Raw genomic sequence first — 21,549 nt, 5'->3', positions numbered from 1 at the left:
CACTCTATCCCACACCCCAGACCATAACAACAGGTATTCACAGGACCTGCTCCGACTACAACTTTAATCTCAAGTTCACTTTGCCACATTGTACTCGTACATGTTATTCGTAAAATCGCAATTTGCTATATCATTAGGGTTTGTTTTGTTGTCTAAAGGAGGCCAGTTTTATTTATTGTTAACTTATGCTAATATATGAATATACTAATATCTTCTGCTCACAAAGTCTGCGTTTATTTGATCAAAAATACAGCAAAAATAGCAATATTGTAAGATATTTTTACAACTTAAAAAGCTGTTTTTTTTTTATAAATCATTCTAATATTCTGATTTGCTGCTCAGTTATTAATAATGGTTATTATTATCAGTTATTATTAAAACTGCTTAACATTTTTGGTGATTCTTTAATGAATAGATATTTTTGTGTATAATGTCAATTTTAATTCAGTTATTGAGTCTTTCTTTTCTGCATAAAATATTATTTTCTTTTTTTTTAAGACAACTTACCCCAAGGTTTTGCATGGTGTTGTATCACAGTTTCCACAAAAATATGAAGCAGCAAAATGATGATGCAACATGATAATGATAATACGTGTTGAGCAGCAAATCATTATATCAGATGATTACTGAAGGATCATGTGTGAGTAATGATGCTGAAAATTCAGCTTTGATCGCAGGAATAAATTACATTTTAAAATATATTCAAACAGAATACAGTCTTTAAAATTCTAATAATATTTCACAATATTTTACTGCGTTTTTGATCAAATAAATACAGCTTTTTTTTCCAAAAACAAAGAATGATTCACATTTACTTGCAACAGAAGCGATAAAAGTCTTCTCTGAATGAAATTGTCATGTTGCATCCTCACTGTAATTTCTGAGAATGTGGTTTAGCCATGACAATAATTTGTGGGTATGTTATGGTCCACCGGGCTTGAAGACCATGAGCTGCCATGGCTTGGTTCTCAGCCCATTGTGGTCCCCTACGGCCCCGGAATACTCGGTTGCAAAGTGAAACATGACCAAAATGATCAAGTGGCACACCAGCACTTTAGCAGCATATGGAAGTTGCTTTGCTTTAATGATCATACCCTGAGACAGATGAAGAGGGAGGTATTTCTGCACAGTGAGTTAGTTATGATGGCTGGGATTTTCAGGGTGTGATTAAAATTCACTTGTAGGTCCTTTTAGAAGGACGTGAGATCTTGAGCAATACAGTAATTGACGTCAGGTCTTTACAGGCTATTCAGAGCGACAGCAAAGAGAATGATTTTGCTTATTTAATCTCATTTTTGCTTACTTTGCCTGGTGCTAGTATTGCATGCATTTACTGTACGTTTATGTCATTATTAAGTCATTATTGCTACTGATTTTGGATGGTGCATGTTGTTTTTCATTTTTTTAAATATCCAGAAAGAAAAAATAATAATTCACTGCAAATAACTATAACGCTCTGTAATTTCTCAAATAATTGTCTAACAATAAAGTGAAAATTCTAAAATATATCTTAGTATACTAAGATATATTTTAGAAATGTAACTTTATTTTAGTATACTACAAAATCTACCACTTATCACTAAAATGTGTATACATTTTGTGCATTAATTTGTTGTAGTAGCCTAATCACATGTTCTTCTGTCATCTATTTTCAGCCACCCTATTTTCATTTGAATTCAGAAAAGTAAACATAAAGATTTTAATTCAAAACAGCAAACACAACAGGGGACAAAAACATGCTCTAGCGTCAAAAAATATACTGGTCTGTGTTTATGTGTGTGTGGGTCCAGTAGTAACTGTCACAACATACCTGATGATATTTTATATTTCTATTTTTCTTCTGCGGATGTAAGGCTAAACGAAACAAACGCAACAGCAGTTCTGTCATAACACACATTGTCATGATCACAAATCAAATTTTAAACCAGACAATTTTTTTTTGAGACCTTCACTGACACCTCAATTGTCAAATATGGCAGTCATTTCCCCCCGCGGTTCATTTGTAATTAAACTGACTGTATTCACCCGTCTGCACTCCTCGCTCTCCGCTAACAGGCCTTAAATACAATAAGAAAAAAATAATAATAATATAAAATATCTCTCTTACATTTAGTTTAAAATAATACTGCCACATTGTGAATGAATTGTTCATTGACGTCAGTGTGTCAGTCAGTGTGCTCGAAGGCTCGTCAATCTCTGACTGAATATGAGCGGGATTATAAACGCTCGTAAAATATCAACTGCACTTTGACTTATTGTTCCAAGACAACGCCAGGTCACTACATGTTTAAAAGCATCTTTGTAATTATTCTATTGTTCGTTATATTCATATTAAAGTATTTTGTTGTCCTCTTCACAAATAGGCCTGTCCTAATCGAATTTTACTTTTAGAGTTTATTCTGCTCGCAATTCTTTTAATTGTTAGAGGATTTTAGAGTCTGATCCTAATGTGGATTTGCACTGTTTCTTACATCACTAGTTCATTCTCTGATTCATTATTATTTATGTCAGCTTTAGAGGGCTCACTCAGTGCGCGAGGTCACGGGATTAGGCTTTATAAAATAAAGTCTTATTTGCAATTCTTTGTCCGTGAATTTATTCAGTTCAAAATATCAGCGTATTATGATTTCACGGTCAATTAAGAGATATTTTCTGCCTCCTTGATGATAAAAAAACCTTCTATTATTAAATGATGTAGTTGTGTCGATTTAATTACATTTTCCTAGTTTGCGCAATGAGTGAAATTTGCCGGAATTGTTATATTTTCCGCTATATAATTGTTATATTTTTTTATACGTTTCCCAGACCTTTAAACTTAAAATCAGGTTGGCTAAATTCTGCATAGGCTACATATTTTGTCTAAAAAAACACATTTTCAACTAATTTGTTGTTTCTAAATATCTATGGTTTGGCCTGTATATGCAATTAGTATTTTCTATTGAATAGAGTACCATCAATCACACCAATAGCCTATATTAGAGATCAATTCAGAGTTTCTTCTTTTCAACTCGCTAAAAGCATCAGGGTGTGTGTACTGGAGCAAACAAAAAATGGACTGGAGGAATGGAATGGGTTAAGAAAAAACAAACTTCCAGTCATATTAGTTTTCTGAAATGAAGGTGGGGGAACTCCGTTCCACATCGAGTGCAATCCACTCGATTAATGAAACGTTTAGTAGCCTAATCACTGTATATAAATTAAGTCACTAGTGTAAGTGTTTTCAAGAAACATGGAGAGAGATCACATAATCCCCTTAAAACACACGGACGTGCAATAAGGGAAGTTTCAGCAACATAGTTTTCTATTAACTGTGTCTTTACAATAACAGTGGACATTTTCAATCTGTTTAAATATTGTTTATATATATATATATATATATATATATATATATATATATATATATATATATATATATATATATATATATATATATATATATATATATGAATAATTATAATATTGCTAACAATAATATTTGGTTGTTAATATTATAAAGAGTGACTACACGCCGGGGTCTCATTGACTGTTTCAATATTTTAGGCTACTGCTCTGCTTCTGTGGCTTTTGAAAAATAATTTATGTAAAGGTTATGCTTAATTTGAAGATCATTAAGGTATGACATTATCGATATCGAGGCTCTGCACAATTCGATGGCAAATGCTCATCAACTTCATTTAGCTCTCCCTGGTGTCGCGTGACGCACCAATCAGCGCGCGCTCTCGCGGAGCGCGAGTCAGTCAGAAACACACAGGACCGCGAGCCCGAGGTGACTTAAGATATTGCGCGGTTTTGTCATGATTTAAGAAAGATAAGATCGTATTCGTCTATGAGATTTGTTGCAGTGACTTTGGGAAATACGTTATCTTGTAAAAGTGGTTATTTTTCTTGCTCCCGATCGTTTTGGGATGGATCCGGTTCAAGGTCTTTTTCGTGCACAGTGAGCGTTCAATGCACCATCATCGGGCTTTATGGACTTGACTGTTAATGATGTCTATGAGTTTCATGTCTGATACGCTGAATAGTTCAGATCCTTCCAAATCAGCATTTTTAGAGTTCGGCCACGGACTTACTACCAACCAGCAGCATTTATCCGGATTCGCGCACAATATTTACCCAGTTCATGGATTGCACTCAGGCGGACACCTCCAGCACGATGGTCCCTACCCTTCCACCGCTTCCCATTACAGCCGGCCGCTGGGATACGCCTACCCCGGGCCGGTGAGCGCTCCTGCTCCGGGTGCTTACATGCCTTACCAGCCAAACAACCATAGCAGTACTTTGGCGCACACGAGGGCTGAGGAGACGAGTGAGTATCCTCATAAAACGCCAGAATGTGAGGTTTTGACGTCAGCTTTTGCAGTTGTTTAAAGTTCAACACAGCGTTTGCTAATACACGTTTTTATATTTATTTATACAAAATGCAAACTTAAACGTTACGCATGCATCATTATTAGTAATCTGATATGTGATATCTGATGTGAATTATGCCTAATAATTTTTTTTCTGCATTTGTACCAGTAGCTAATTTAATGCATTGTATTTTAAATAAATACCAGATTTAGTTTAAAAAAAAAAAGTTGGGCACACATGGTCTAATTAATTTTAAAGACCAAGGGTAAATCAGTTGCAAATGTTAAACAGTATTGCACACAAGGTTCTGACCTTTTATTTTAACGACTTACTTTCAAAAATTGTTTTTCTTTCTTAGCTTATTGAGGGATTTGTGTGTTTAAGCTTGTTAAACCTCATTTTTCCTGGTAGGCCTCGAACTTGATTTAAAAGTATTAATTTAGACAACTATTTCATAATATAAAATCAATGCACTCAATCATGATGTGTTAACGATCCAATATCTTATATTAATTTCGACGATTGCCTTACATATTTGTTTACATTTCAGTAGCGTATAACATTAGAGCAACACACACAACCTCTGTAGACTAAAGCTGAAGAGAGTCCAATGTTATGTTATACGTGCATAATATAAGCTATAGGCTTAAATAATATTTTGTACGTGAACCGAAGCGCTGTTGAAATCGATGTCAGTTTGGCAATACCCCTTAGAAGTCTTTCTTTTTGCTTTCTTTTTTTAAAAACAGATTGACAGTTGTAATTCTTCCAAATATAAGGATGTTACAGCTTGTGTAGAAAGTCATTGTTTGCTCTTAGGTTCAAGTTTAGGCTCGGCAGACCTGTAAACTTGACTTTAAAACGAGGTTAATTATGGTTTGATGACCCATTAATGTTCCCTCTAAACACCTGATAAATTTCATAATAGGCTATAGTAAATCATAAGAGAGTTACAGCTGTTTAATGTGACATAATTTACGATTTTTCTTACGGTTAAGCAGGGTTGGTACTAGTAGCTGACCTGCTTTTTGCCAGAGCATTTACTGTGTCATAATGCTGTCGTTTTATTTCGTCTGCATGCCTGAAGACCACGAAAAGCCAGCGGTCATTGAGAACGGTGAAATTCGCCTTAATGGCAAGGGGAAGAAGATCCGCAAACCGCGAACCATTTACTCCAGTGTTCAGCTGCAGGCGCTGCACCAGCGCTTCCAACAGACCCAGTACCTCGCGCTGCCCGAACGCGCCGATTTAGCCGCCAAACTGGGCCTCACGCAAACACAGGTAAATAACTTTATCACTTATGTTTGTTTGTGACAATATACAACTGCAACATGTTTTTCTTGATCTGGGATGAGGCCTAGTCCTGACTCCTCAGTTAATTTGGCAGGACGAATTGCACATTTTCTTTTGATAAGAGCAGATGTGCATTAAATGAGATGTGGATTAGTCTGCAGTGTATGATCTATTGAGCACCTCGTTAAGATGGCGTCGTTTTGTGGAATTTGTCGTGAGAGTCTCTCGTCTCGTGTACCACAGGAAACATTTAATTTCGAAATTTTTACATACAATGTAAATCCGAATAAGAGAAAAAATTGAAAAAATCAATCTGCAAAGAATTTGTAATCATACATATTAATTGCTCTAAACTTGAAATATTTGAGTAAGCTTAATTCATACCTTTCACTAAAAAGTATTATGTAATCTCAAACATTTTTTGCAGTGGAAACTTGGCTAGCTTTAACTACCTAATAAAGGCCACCTTGCTAATTGGTTACGCAATGCTTATAGCATTAGCATAGAGTGAGGGCAGCAAAATAACACATTTAACATATATCTGTTCTCAACTAGCTCCACTCGTCAACATGATGGTATCTACAAAAAAACTAACATAACAGAAAACTTTCTAAACTAGCATAACAAACCATTACACACTACTAAATCTCACACTTAATGTTAATCTTGCACCAAAAAAATAATAATAATAATAATAATAATATAACACTTAATTTTGTCATTTACTGGTCCTTTTGGGTGAAATGGCTTTGCATGCTGGGAAATAGAAATCCCAGCCCAGATTCAGTTTAATTTAAGCTAGTCTAAAATTAAAAGAAACACGTACATAAAACTCAAAACAATGCAACAATTCAGATCAGAGTAAAATAGTCTGTTTAGCCTCACTGAAAATATAGGAATATCATTGTATTAGAAGCAAAATGTCTAGGCAAGTGGCATTTATTTGATATATAATAAAATGGAAATATAGCGCTAACACCCTTATACAAAAGAGAACTGAAACTTTTGAAATGATTTAGTCATTGAAAAGTGTAGTCCATGTTGATTAATGTGATGAACTAGGCTTGTTCACCTGTGTGAACTTGAGGGGGACTGATGTCATACATCCACTAAAACACAGCTAATTAAAAGTCATTTCAAAAGTGAAGTCACGTCTGTGATAAAGATCTAGTGTAATTTAACTGAAAATGACTGTGAGTTTGACACTTTGGTAACACTTTACAATAAGGTTAACTACATTAGTTAACATGAACTAATAATTAACTGCACTTCTAGAGCTTTTACTAATCTGTGTATTGATTAATAATGCAGATGAATAAATTAATTGCTAAGCTATTCATGTTGTATTTGTTAACATTAGTTAATGCACTGTGAACTAACATGAACAAACAATGAACAGCTGGAGTTTTGTTAAATAACAATTAAATACAGTAACAAATGTTTTGCTCATGGTTAGTTTGTATTAGTTAACTACTGTTAACAAATGAAACCTATTTTTGATCTAATGCAATGATGAGGCTCAAGGACTCAAGTGCTCTTCAGGGCTACTTTAAGTCTATCGGCTTTAACGCAGTGTCAAACTGGATGGACATTCAAACAAGACCATGACGAGTCGGTCGTTACTGGTTTCTGAGCATTTATGTACTTTGTGTCATGTATATGCACGTTGGCTGATTTGTTTCTCTGTTGTTAAAGCTAAGTGAGGATTTCGTTTAATCCAACCTTTACTTTCATTTTTTAGTTAGCACACTAGCTTTTGTGTTCTTAGTCTTTACAGTATGAGAGAGTATTTTTTCCCCAGTGCTTAAGCGGTTATCCAAAGTATTATTTATTCTGGATCGCTTAAGCCTTATGCTTAATAATACATATCCAACCGCTCATGAACGAGTGATGGATTGGACGAAATACGGTCATTTGTGGGCCAGCGAATGAGATAAATGAGCCTGAAGTTTGTGCTGATGAATTTACTCTGGAATTTACAGCAAGAACCCATTTTAGATATCTCTTTTTATTTGCCCATGGAGTATCTTTTGTATATATTCCCTTTGGGATTGATTAATAAGTCGTCTTGTGTCTATACTTGTTATGTTGATGTCACGCCCGTTAATGAGTTCCTGTAGGGTGGTGTTATGGACATTGATTTATTTTTATAAATCCCTCCTGCTGACTGCACATATTAATACATGCATTAGTGTGTGTGTGGAGAAAAATGGAAGCCTAACATAAGCCTGGGTGCAGCCGTGCCTATGGCACACAGTAAGCCTGCCCATTATGCTTGCTCTGTTTTTCATTCACAGCTTCGTTTCTTTCCCTCCCTCTTCATCTACGTTACACACTTGCCGCCCTGAGTGTGACAGGTTGCTCCTCATTTCTGGCCATGGAGAATGAGTTCAGTCTGTCCCACAGCTATAAAGGGTTTCCTGTCTGATTACGCCTCGGTTTTCATCAAAGTGTTCCTGTCATCAGCTGAAGAACGCTTCTCACATTCAGCTCAGACAGCGGTCGAATACGCATTGCTTGTGAATTCAACGTAACTGATACAAAATGTACCTGCAGTATTGATGGCAACAATCTAAAATGCAGAGCATAGCTGCCAGTTTCCATTTGATCCATAAATGTGATTGAAGGCACATAAACAAGTGCCACACAAGCATATGCTTTTGGCTTTTCTGAGTCCCTCCTTCCACGTATAACATAGGTCTGGAATCCATCACTTCACTATAAAAGCTCTTTGGCAAACCGATCTTTGGAAATAAAAAAGAAAATCCTTTTTGCATGTGTTTATTAAATCTGTTGACAGCCAAACTAATAAGATTGTGTAAAAAGCCATTGCATAGATTTTGATTGTCTGAGGTTATGGAAACTCCGTTAGGTGGGCTCGCTCTGAGTCAGCCTGGTGTTTTTCATGCAGCCGTTCGGCTGGATTCTTCCAAAAGCACAATTTTGGGTCTCGCTCTGCGATGTGTTTCTAAATTGAGTACACATTCTGGCACACAAACTAAAATAAACTCCACCATTGAGGACACATCTCAAATATTTGTGTATTTACAGTTAAACAAAGTTAAAGCCATAACTTAATAATGCCAGTACACCTACTGTAGCCTTATGGCCATACATTTAAATCATAAATGGAGAATTTTTACAGCTCAAGGCAAGACAGGTAAACAGCATTAAAAATAATCAACTGATAAATCACCACACTTCACCTGTTGATTAATCACTGTACATTAAAGGGATAGATCACCTAAAAATTTTGTCATCATTTACGCACGCTCATGATGCACTAAACCCGTATGAGTTTCTTTCTTCAGTTGAACACAAAAGAAGATATTTTGAAGAATGTTGGTAACCGGACAGTTGACGGGCAGCCATTGACTTGCAGTATTTAGTTTCCTACTATGGAAGTCATTTATCAAAATATCTTCTTTTGTGTTCAACGGAAGAAAGAAACTCAAACAGATTTGGAACAAAATTAGGGCGAGTGAACGATGACAGAATTTTCAGCTTTCCCTTTAAGACAGTTTTTTTTAATATTATATGGGCCATATATATGTGTGTGCAAATGAGACCTTTCCAGAACAGAAATATGAACATTAATAAAGGTTCAAAATTGGTTTTCTTTGTGGAGATTTCTGACTTCTGAAATCTTCAGACGCAAATAGATTAGGTCTAATAAATCAAACGCTTAAATATGTATTTTTGGATGTTTTCTTTCCAGAAAGAAGACAAGCGAAATATCCCAAAATCTTCAAAAGAATTTTTTTTTTCCTGTCATGTTAAATATTGGTGTGTGCCTTAATCTCAATGTGTTCCACCTCCATGCTAAATGTATTCCAATGGTGCTTTTATCAAAATCTGCCAAACAAGGCCTCTGGAAGTCATTTGAGTTCAGCTAAATTTAAATGTATTTTTACGCTGTGATTGTTGTTGTCAGACACATGCTTCACTGCCTTCATAAAAATGGCAGGGCGGAACAATTGCTGAGTACGCGTGTAATGAAACGCAGCGATGTCACTGAGTCCATCTCTGCAGAGACTGTTCAAGCTGCCTGGCTTATCCTTCTGAGTGTCAAAAACGGTGTTATAAAATAGACCACTGACGCCAATGTGGCCTCAATAGTTGCATCATCTAATTGTATTGTAATGTTCGTTTTTATTCTCTATTCTGTTTACTGAAGGTCAAAATATGGTTTCAAAACAAGCGCTCCAAGTATAAGAAGATAATGAAGCATGGGTCCAGTGGAGCTGAAGGGGAGATGCTCCACACCACCTCCTCGTCCTCCCCTTGCTCTCCAGGTCTGTCTCAGCTCTGGGAGGTCTCCATGGCCAACAAAGTGCCAGCCATGCACCCAAGTGGCTACATGAACAATTACGGGCACTGGTATCCCCCGCACCACCAGGATCCTCTACCCAGACCTCAGATGATGTGATCGAAAGCAGATAAACAGAGACTCCTGCCTAACCTGTGAAGGTGCTTTCCTTGGCCACGTCCATCATGTTTTGTTGCTTGGTGTGTTTGAAAGGACTGTGTTTTACTCTCTGTGCAAGCAGATGCCCCAGAACACACATATTACACTTCAGTAGCTTTTCAACTTTTCTCAGTTCTTTTACAATGTGCTTGAAATAAAGGATTTATGAAAGGAGGAATGTGCTGCTATGAATGATTTACAGATATAGTCAGAATATTAATGTGTATATTTCCATGTCACCATGGAGGTAATAACATTTGTATTTTAAACATGCCCTGGTACAATAATATGATATGCAAATCTTATTGAAAACAATATAAATGGCCGTTTGAATATTATTATTCTTATTATTAACACTTAGTAAAAAACTAATAATAAACAATGGTTAAAAAATATTTATAAATCATAGCATTCTGGAATAAATTGCGCAAAAAATAGAACTAAATTACACTGAAAAGCCTTTAAAGATTTACGCATTTCGATCAAATTCCATCGGATTGAATGAAACAATCAATTATTTCATTAAAATATGTAATGATTATTCAATTGAATTTGATACGATTTTACTGTAAGTATAAGTAATTGGAATGCGTAAACCTAAAAAAAAAAAAAAAAAAAAAAAAAAAAAAAAAAAAAAAAGCTTACAAAATTTGAGTGTATGATCGAAATGAACGAGAGTTTCTTGAGATTGAATGAAACGGTAACTGTCACGACATCACTTATAAATTCCCAGATGTGTAAATGTTCTAGAGATTTAGATTATTTTTTTTATCTCGTTGCATGTGTGGGCAGATTGGAGGTTGAGATTTATGAATTATTTATGATCAAGGCAATGACTGTAAGATGAGCTTTTTTTTTTTTTTTTTTTACACGAAGCGCATGTATTTTCCTGCTTCAGTTCTGTCCGCTGATTATTTTACTTCAAATGTGAATGGAATTGTGTCTTGTTGGCCTGTTTGTTGGATTTTTTTATATTAAAATCACTGCAATGAAACAAACGCTGCATCCATAAGAGAAAATCCACGCAAAAATATTTCAGGTGCAGAGGTCCAATTTAAATTAATTTATTTTATTAATATTGAGTTATTTATAATGGAATAGTTATTCAGGCGTGCTGAATATGAGCCAACAACATGAATTCGATATAAAAATAACCAATAATAATTAGAGGTCCGTGTTTCTATCCAAATAGCCTAGAATCGTAGATAATAATGTGAGGATAAATACGCGATCATTTGGCTATTATCGAATTTCAAGATGCTTTGCATCAAATCAGCAAACATCTGCTTTTCCACATCTTATGTTTTCCTCCCTTTAAAGTAATGGTATAATAATCCCATGTACTGATTGAGAGGGATGTCACCATGATAAATCACTACAGCATTCAATCACGTGCAGGGTGGAAATGATGTAGATTTCAGTGCTTAAACTAAACACGACGTTTGAGTTGATTTAAAGCGTCCCACATTACGCTGATGTTCGTTTAATGGGATTCACGATGATTTATTACCTGCTTATTCCGACAGGAGACACCGTTCGTATCGATATATTTTGCGTTTAAAGACATTGAAAATTGGATGCATATAGATCTAATTGTGTGTTTAAATATAGGTCGACAACAAATGCAGCAATAGCTACTGAAGAGAAATCTACCACCAGGAGAAACCTTTAGGATCAATGTATGTAGCGTTTTTGTTACAGGTAGGCTACATTAGGTCTAAATCCGGTTTTTGGGCCTTCTACAAAGCACAGCGGGGGGGAAAACGCATCTATATTAAAAGCAATCTAAGATCATTTGTTAGCGAAAATAACGGGTTGTGTTTTTCACTGTAATAAGATGCCACCTGGAGGAATGCTGGGTCCACTTGACCTGACTTTGACCCAGCTCACTCAACAGGGTCTTGTCTAAACAGCCTTGTTTAAACAGGCATATTACAAAGCATCCCTGTCATTTCAAGCTCTTTAGACCCAATTCAGCGTGGTGTTGGGCTCTTTTTAATCAATCATAAACTGCATGAATTTGCTGAGTGGATATTTTATTACATGCAGTATTATAATAGAAAATAATGCCTGCCACATGCAAATAACAGAAGTTTTAAATAAGCAATAATGACTCAATTCTTTCAAAACCTTTCCCTGCGTGAGACACCAAGAACAAAAATAGGCCCTTCTGCAACATCTGTGGGCGATTTACACGAGTCGCACAATCTGTTATTTTCTTACTCATTCACACAGTAAACCGTGCTCATCTCAGCGGCACGAGACGTCCTGGCGCAAAGTCACTTACCTCCTCTCTCTCTCGACAGGTAACAAACCTCGCTGAAAAATCCACCACTTCTGGAACTGGAAAGCTTCTCTCTGCATCTTAATGTTCCAAAAGTATGGAATGATTTTAACATGCACCTCTTTATATAGCTACTCCCATCCCTGAGTTTGATTTGTGGCGTTTGTGTTGCTCCGTTCAGATGACAGTCATGGGAAGAGAAGACAAGTGTTTTTGAATGAAGTAGCAAGCTCTCACAAGGGAAATTATGGGCAATTTTACATCTCGAGATTAGAATAATGGGTGCTCAAGTCGGACAAGCAGAGAAAGGGGGCTTTCAAACAGGGCAATTACGTGGGAAGCTGATTTGGGAGAGCACTAAAGGGTGATGGGAGTAAAAGGGGATGAGATGTGCTGATAGTTCAAGAGATTTCCAGCACTTGGAGGTGCCTGATGAGTTTTAGTCGCGGCGCATCGAAACGCTGCATCTTCGGTGTAATTCTGAACGGATTTAGAAGCCTGGAGGATATCTGAAGGACGCGGTTCCCAAAATCGTCCCCGGTTTTCTGGGGTGAAAGAGAGTTCAGTGGTTCACAGCTGTCAAGAAAACCTCTCTCATTTGATGGTATTTACATTTGGAGCAGAATGATGCTGCTGAGTGAAGCCTGCGGACTCGGGCTTTGAGCGGGGTGTCAGGCAGCTGCCCTCTGTCTTTACATGGCAACATATGCGTGTCCCAACCGCAGCTGACCTCCTGTTCAACCGCCCCAGAGGCCTCCGGTGCCATTTTTTGGATACGGTTTCTCGTCAAACACGTAAAGATTGGCCCTGCCTATCTTTATTTAGGTGTTGCGGAGCATTAAATCTTAGTATCATGTTCAAGTTCAACAGTTCAGGCACGGACGGAGCACAGGGCCGTGGGCTTCTCGTCGAGGTGACCATGTCAGCCCACACACCCGGCTTTTGGGTTTCTCTGAGTGAGCAATGTGTCCCAAGACGACGCCATCTAGATCATAGCCTGTAATTGAAGGCCACACACCACGAACAAGCCCGATGGAAAACAGATATGTTACATACACTGCAACTTCAACTGCAAATATTGTATCAAGCAGATAGCAGCCGTTTCTTTATGGACCCTATGGCATAACTACCTCAGATGAAAGTGGTAAACACATTAGAGGGGATAAAATGTCTTAGGGTTTGAGCTATGGCCATTGTACACAGATGACGGGATTATCATGTTTTAAAGAGAACTAAGTGGCCTGACAGGTTCTAGGTGTGAATATGACTCTTTCTTCTCTATTGGAGGTAGAAGAGTAACCCAATCGCGTGCTACAGGGAGGCGGGTATTATAAGATCTACATGACTAATTCCACAGCTATGAAATGCCCAGAAATGACTCTCAGTTGACCAACCAAACAACCAACCATCGTAACCATCTATCATGATGACATCAATCTAACTACCGTGGCAGCTCACGTTTTGTTTTTCTGTCAGCATCCACATCCACCTATGCTTCGAATTTCATAGCAGTATTTTTGGACACTGTTTCTGTTTCTTGTTACTAAAGCTACAGCGGTTGCTGTTAAACTGAATGGGGATTTCTATGTGAAGCATTTCATACTGGAGTTATTTTAGCAACTATTTGCCCTCATGTCCCTTGTGAGTTGCCACAAATGACCTATTTACATATTCAAATTCCCTTTAGAGAATGGTGGCTATACCGATATAGGCCTATATGTTTAATAAACAACCCTATACACGATAATAATAATTTTTAAAAAGACAATCTGTTCTGTACTATTGATTTATACATGAATATCATACAGAAAATATTAAATGCTGGTCTATTTAGGACTCCAGTCATTGAATGGATGATGAACTTCAGAGTCAGTCGGTTTCTGCATGAACCCATTTTATGGTTTCTGTGGTTCAAAGTTGCGTCCAAAACCAGAGGCCGTATTGCAACACCTACAAAACGTGGGTTGTGTCTGTTGTCTGTTTTTGCACTGTAATGAAACAATATGCGGATATTTTAATAATCCTTTCATTACATATTTAGGAGACCGTTCCTTTGTTAAAGCACATGGTGTTCCAGGTCTTCAGACAACACCTAACAATTATAATTTTCTGAAGTGACTGAGACGCGTAATGTCTGTATTTAATTATGTTAAATTGGCATTAGTTATTAAAACACAAGCCGCAAGTAAAACATGAATGTTCGACGACTTTAAAAGCGCAACGAACGACGAATGAATCATGTTTACCTGTGAATATAATTATGCGCATAAGAAATACAGGAAATACTTCTTCATGGGCTACTTTCGATCTTCGACATTTTAGTCAAATTGTAACAAATTTAGTCAATGTAACATTGATAATATATCTTTAAAACATTAACAAACATTATTGTATTATGATTTAAATTGCATGAATAGGCTATGCATTACAATAGCCTAATATAAATGTCTTTAAAACGTGCTTCTTAAGTTTCCATTTTCATAAATTATTTTAGGCCTGCGTGCATGAACTGATAATGATCATTAAAGTTAATATAAAGTGTTACACACAACTGTTATGGTCAGTTACGAGATTGTCTATTTTTACATTTGAATTGTAGGCCTACTATTAGGCTTTTTGAATTCTGACACGTAAAAAGTCTTTGTATTAAAGCCTTATGATGGATAATATAATTTTTTTCACACCTAATTTCTGCATGGTGTTTTGGCATCAACTGGACGATTTCTGTCCAAAGTAAACATCAACAACACATGTTTTCAGTAGGACTTACAGGAATTAAATTCTTCCAGAAAACATCTGATGCTGGTAAACTCCAGACCACCAGAAGCCCACCAACCCATAGCAGACGTACCTGAGACCTCGCGAAAGTTCACGTCAGAGGCGTGCCCATTCAACCCGATTTTTGAGCCAAATGGAATTTGAATGCAGCTTTCAAAAGACAATATATATATATATATATATATATATGGCATGGGTTTGTGGTTGTTTTTTTGTTTTTTGTTTTTTTTTTGCTAGTAGGTCTAGCCTCCTATGACTTATACAACAATAAGTGTTGTAGCCTAAATATCCGACAACTTTAATTCTGAATTGCTTCAGAGCGTACAGAGCATATCATTAGCCTATATAAAGGTGTTTAAACGACACAATACATAGGCTATTTACGCGGATTTGAGAATGGTCAGGCTATTTAGGCAATAGGCTATTTCATGATACACCAGAAATAGCAAATAATAATAATAATAATAATAATATGGAATTGCTTCACTTTGCACGTTAATCTTTTAGTATCAAATTCATTCGATGGGCTAGTATAATTTAAAGTATATGCTAAAATGCTGTTAGGTTTGAATGCATCAGAACTATGGCTCAGGCTTATATTTAAAGGGTAAGACGGGGTCCCCACCTTCACTTTTTCTCCTGACTATAGATGACAGTCTCATCTCAGCTCTTCTGGTGAATACGCTATATTTAATTAATAATTTTACATTTTGTTCTAACAACTAAATTAGCAAATGTTTTTATTTATTTCCTTTATAAGCACACAGTGGCTGATGCATCATCATTCTGCACCTGCTAAATATATTGGCCTATAAATATGATATAATTTAAAAGTAAACGCACAATATTGTTCTTAAAGGGGTATCTTCCCCATCTGTTAGTTAGGCCTATGCATATTCCACATTAATAGGCCTACATTGTTGCAGAAAGTCATACCGAGCAATTTAGGCCTACCTAGGCCTTTTAGTAGGCTATAAAAAACCGCGGGAAGGCTGAATCAGGGAGGGAACAGGTTAAATGCCGCTTTGAAATACCATCGAGCTGTACTCATTTGCATATCTACCTGTAAACCTCATGGGGTTTTTCTAGGCCTACGTGTGATGCCTTTGTTTGCCCTGTCTATTCTTGTTGTGACCGACTATCTCTAAAGCTCAAGGCTTTATTTCAGTAGTCACCCCCTCCCTTGTTGTAGTCTATCTTGTTATCTGCCAAAAGAATACTAATAAAATCCAGTGACTCCAACATGTCTGCTCGCCCGTCGCCTCTTACAGTCTCTTTGCACGCAGACCTACAGGGCTTGTGCATGCAAACACAAAATATCACGTCCGACTTAACTCTTTCCTCATTTTTGTAAGATCAGGAACAAAAATATAGAAGCCTATATCACTGCAGCTTGTAAATCATTTAAAACAGAACTGATTGAATGTGTGTACACAAGTGTGTAACTAACTAATATTATCAGGGTAAGCTGTCGCATCAAGCAAAGAGAGTAAATGAGGGAATATTTTCAATTCGCATTTATTCAGTTTGACAGAATAACAATAAAACTACTTACAGGAATATAAAATGGTTCGAGCACCACCGTGCAATCTTTCGAAGTGACACGAATTTTAGTGGTTCTGTTTTATTTAAACACATATGTACAGCTTTCAACATTTTGTACAAGTCTATATAACTTATGTCCTGAGTCTCTGACGCGCGCGACACCAGCCCACATTGTGGGTGGTGTGGCTGACAACTACACAATTGGGGTTTAATCATCCTTAAAAACGTAATTTTTAATATTCATCTATCAATGAACAAAACATGAAAACAAAGGAAGTCATAAAACATAATAATTTAAAACCACTCTAAACTTCCTTTACATGGTTTAACCTACACCTATGTGCATATGAAATAGGTCTGAGTAGCCGGGACACATGGAAACATCGTTATTATACTACTGATATTTCAACACAAAGCATTCATATCGACAGATACGCGTTTAAACAGTCCGCAGAATGCCACCACAAGTGTGTCGTCCCACCCCAGACACTCGCGGAGCATCTCTCAGCTTATTTCTGTGGAGTTTGTCAAAAGTCTTTCGCCCTCTTATATTAAACTCTTCCATCAGTGTCTGTTAATACACGGCCCCCACGCTCTGTGGCGGTCCTGGGTGGTGCACTGGATGCTGTAAATGTGATCCCTGCTGGTACCAGTGATTGCTGTAATCTTCCATGTAGGGGGGTGTGGAACTGAGGGGCGGCTGGGGGATCTGTCCCCGGTTGACCTGGCTAGAGTGCGCGCTATTGTCCCAAACAGCCGGGGATGGAGGGGAGTTGCAGGCCATGGAGTCGCTAGCGTTCGGGCTGTGCTCCAGCGGAACCTCGCCGTTCTTGTAAAGTTTCTTGAACTTGGATCTCCGGTTCTGGAACCAGATTTTGACCTGTTCAAAAAGGAAAAACGCGTTCAGCTTTCTTTTGGATATTGTAAACAATATTAGCTCGATAAAACGAACCACTTAAATGTAATTGCTTACAGTTTCCAAACGAAAATACATAAGTTTATAGTTAATGGTGTAGCTATGGGTGGTTGGGGGGGGGGGGGGGGGGCAGATCCCCCCACTAGAGGTTTGAAGTTGAAACCCCACAAAAGAACAAAGCAAGCTTGGTAAATTAAGACATATTGGCTACTTTTATTTAATACAAAGCAGGGTTTTATAATTTCAGTGTAATAAAACAGTTAGACAAGTCAAAGCATGCACTTTCGACATTTAGATTATAGGCCTACCGATCGGAGGTCGAATGAACCATAAAAACAGCCGCTCATTAGTCTATGTATATGGTACAGATTTTCAAAACAATAACGATGACAATCACTTCAGTGTTTTAAAGTCTTAGTTATGTGATGTTTACCTCGACAGACTGCGCTTCGAAAATTAGTCTATCTTTATGCTATTATTTAGCCGATTTTATAAAGCTGAAAATTATTTACAATAGACATGTAGGCTATAACTTGCACATTGTCTTTGAGTTAGATTACAAACCAAAGAAATCGATTTAAAATAACATTGTAAAACGGACAGAAACAAAGATGTTTGAATGATTAAAATTATTATATATTTTTTTCCAGTTATTGGCCATATTATTATCTTATATAGGCCGTCAATTTGTAATAGCCTAGTCTATAACACTTTCCTAGCATATTTTAAAAATATTACGAAAATGATTACGAAATATTTTTTTGTTGTTCTTGTTAACGCCTAAACATTGCAAATTATTTTAAACTATTAGTAATCTATTAATTATGATGGTACAAAAACGAGCTAACATTTCCACACGAGCCAGCTTTTATGACCTGATAAGATTGCTGCTTATCCTTATCTCAGTGTGCTCAGTGTCAGCGACAGAAGTGCAAGAAATCGCGTTAAGCCGTAAACACAATGTCATGTGGCAGACAAGTAATTGTGTTAACATTATTTTAAAAGAATCTGAGCTCCAGTATTACCTGTGTCTGTGTGAGCCCCAGCTGTGCGGCGAGTTCAGCTCGCTCCGGCAGCGCCAGATACTGCGCTTTCTGGAAGCGGCGCTGCAGTGCGGCGAGCTGGTAACTCGAGTAAATGGTCCGCGGCTTGCGGATTTTCTTGGGTTTTCCGTTTACCATCCGAACTTCAGTCTCTGGTTCCTCTTTGACTGGAAAGAACAAATTGACAGACCACGTTATCTAAAAGCAATCTTTTTCAGGACCTAAAAGAAAACCGAAAACTGCTTGGTTTCATTTTTGGGAGTAGCCTAGAACTAAAACATTCTTGTGAAATTCTCCTTAAAACAATGCTTCGACATGAATAAAACGAGAAATGTATATCAGCTCTGGTAGGCAGAATTAAACGCAAAATTTGAGCATAGAATTAACGTCTTAAAAGAATGTCCGTATCGTGTCATTTGTAGGCCTACCCTAAATATAAAATATATCATGACATCCAGCCGGAGGAGCGAGAGCCTAATAATGATTAATCGTGTTACAGTCCCAATAAAAATGTCATAATTGTTTTATAGCGACCGCAAGTCTGTTGTGATAAATTAGAGGTAACTTTCTAGCATTCTGAAATAAATTTTATTTTAACAGTGTCAATCCTTTAAATTGTGTCGTCGATGGGAAAATAATACAGAGTAAAAACAAGCAAACAAGTGCATTTTATAATAATAGAATAACCTTTTATAATTAATATTTATTTTTCTGAAGAGAAACACGAGCGTGGGCTCACAGACACATTTCGAAAACGCTTATTTTATACCGATAATAAAGAATACAAATCCAGGCAATTTATAGTAGCCTACTACCTCTGGCATTTTTTCCGAATGAAATATCTCACCTGCGCTTTGTGGTGGCGTCTGCAGGTCTCTGTTGTAATGTCCGTATTGTCTGTAAGTATTGCTGTAAGGGTACTCTGTCTTGGTGGGGTAAGGTCCGGCGGATGCCCCCATCCCAGACAGGTTAAACTGGTGATATGAATTCATCTGTTGAGAGTATGGAGGACTCTGGTAGTATTCGTGATGGCTGCTGTAATAACCCATGTCTGTAGCCGATGACTCTGGAAGAGTCGGAGAGTCCTTAGAAGTCGGATGGCAACTCATAGAGCTTGAAAGATCGGTTGAAATACCGGGTATCTTCCTGTCAAATGTCGGTCCACTCATCCTTTAGGGGAAATAAAACAACGATCGTCCACTTTATTTCCAGGGCAGACTTGAACGAATCATGCAGACGTTTAGTTCAGGACGATGCCTGTAACACAAAATCCTCGACGAGCTGCTTTCTCTAACTCCCTCGGTTGAAGCACTGGAGGTAATGGCAGAGATCTAAATGAGAAACTCTGAATTATAGGGCACATGGGTGGACGCTTGTCTCCTATTGGCTCATCGCTTCTGTTTTTTCTCTCTCTCCAGCCCTGAGGGCGAAGCAAAGACTCTTCTCCGCCTCGCGCCCTAACGTCTCCAAACTTCTGCATTTGGGAATTTTAGCTGTTTAGTGATAATGAATAGTAGAGCAGCTATATAGATGTTATAGTACAACTAAAGTAGGCCTGTGCATGTTTTCTTGTTGTAGTCTATGCTATTAAATAATACATGATTAAATACATTAAAATATATAAATAATAAATAGCATTCATCGGTTTAATTCTGATAAGTCAGTAGGCTATATTATAAAATTAACACTTTTTTTCTTCTTCCTTTTCGCGTAAGTGTCTCGTCAGAAGAGGCAGCCAGGAAATGACAGGTCTACACACTTAAAAGTAAATGTTCAAATTGTTTTAAGTTCCACAAAAACTTCTAGTTGTATGAAACGAGTAGCCTAACCTGCTGGTGTTTAAAGAAGCAAGTTTATCTGCAGAAACTGTATCGTAACATCAAGATATTTTTTGGACCATCTAGCTAACTTGAGAACCCAAAACAGAGAAAAAAGTGGATATTTCCTGAACCAAAGGAATCTGTTTAGTGTGTGGAAGGCCAGAGGTACCTGTTTCATATTTTACAACGTATATACATAAATCATTTCTAGTTTAGCTTAAATGTAGGGCATGGCTGACAATCACTACACTGGAGATGTCATCAGTTCATTTCTTTTCTGATTGAGAGTGGCTGCGGTGAAGGGCTGGAGGAGTTTATCTGCCTGGCTGATCACCCCCGCGGCTCTCACTTGTGTACCCTCTTTATTACGGCAAGGCGTGGCACCAGAAGTACGTCTTACCCTCTTACACCCAAATAACCTTTATCAGCAGCTGACCTAGAAATGAAAACGTGGAGCAGAGGACGAGGCGAACTGTTTACTGCTCCGTGATATTTATTGTCGGTATGCAAATGGTGTGCACATCATGTCCTCGTTTCGCAGTTCCACGGTAAACGTTCTTCTCCGTGAGTGAAAAGCTTCTGAGCCGCAAGACATCGGTTTGTCACATACCTGATGTGCACCGTCGTGGCATGTAGTCAAATTCCATGGAGTCTTTTGAAAGACATGCGAACCATTCTTGAGACCGACCTGGGACATTTCGTGCAATGTCAGTGTCGGATCTTCAGGGCTTTTACTAGACATTATATATGATTAAAATGATCAAATTACCTTTTTTATGTAGTCTACTATTTGATAGTAAAAGCTACATTTAATTGATGCCTATTGTGAAATTAATATAGTTGTGCAGCAGCTGTTCAGGCATGCGATGAGCGCTGAGATTTCTGGTCTGATACTGCCTCCTTGTGGTCGTAATGTAACAATTCATATTGATAGTAATTAGTTAGAACATTTCTCCTTTAAGGAATAGTTCACCCAGAAATGAATCGTCCTTTATTCACCTTCAAGTTGTTCCAAACTTGCATGAATTTCTTTCTGCTGTTGAACACAAAAG

General features: G+C 37.4%; 2 protein-coding genes across 2 annotated transcripts; one reads left to right on the top strand and one right to left on the bottom strand.

Moving 5' to 3' along the window:
- Positions 1 to 3,523: 3,523 nt before the first annotated feature.
- On the top strand, positions 3,524 to 10,280 carry dlx4b (distal-less homeobox 4b). Its single transcript, XM_067430429.1, has 3 exons — positions 3,524 to 4,306; positions 5,438 to 5,631; positions 9,821 to 10,280. The coding sequence occupies exons 1-3, from the start codon at positions 3,985 to 3,987 to the stop codon at positions 10,070 to 10,072; spliced, it is 768 nt and encodes a 255-aa protein (XP_067286530.1). The 5' UTR covers positions 3,524 to 3,984; the 3' UTR covers positions 10,073 to 10,280.
- Positions 10,281 to 16,690: 6,410 nt separating this feature from the next.
- On the bottom strand, positions 16,691 to 19,988 carry dlx3b (distal-less homeobox 3b). The gene is made up of 3 exons (XM_067429796.1): positions 19,525 to 19,988; positions 18,660 to 18,844; positions 16,691 to 17,598 (listed from the first exon to the last, which is right to left on the bottom strand). The coding sequence occupies exons 1-3, from the start codon at positions 19,844 to 19,846 to the stop codon at positions 17,293 to 17,295; spliced, it is 813 nt and encodes a 270-aa protein (XP_067285897.1). The 5' UTR covers positions 19,847 to 19,988; the 3' UTR covers positions 16,691 to 17,292.
- Between the last annotated feature and the right edge of the window lie 1,561 nt (positions 19,989 to 21,549).

The sequence above is a fragment of the Pseudorasbora parva genome, chromosome 21 (assembly GCF_024679245.1).
Source record: "Pseudorasbora parva isolate DD20220531a chromosome 21, ASM2467924v1, whole genome shotgun sequence".
Classification (NCBI taxonomy): domain Eukaryota; kingdom Metazoa; phylum Chordata; class Actinopteri; order Cypriniformes; family Gobionidae; genus Pseudorasbora; species Pseudorasbora parva.
Note: the sequence above shows the minus strand (reverse complement) of the source record. Positions and strands in the feature narration are given on the sequence as shown.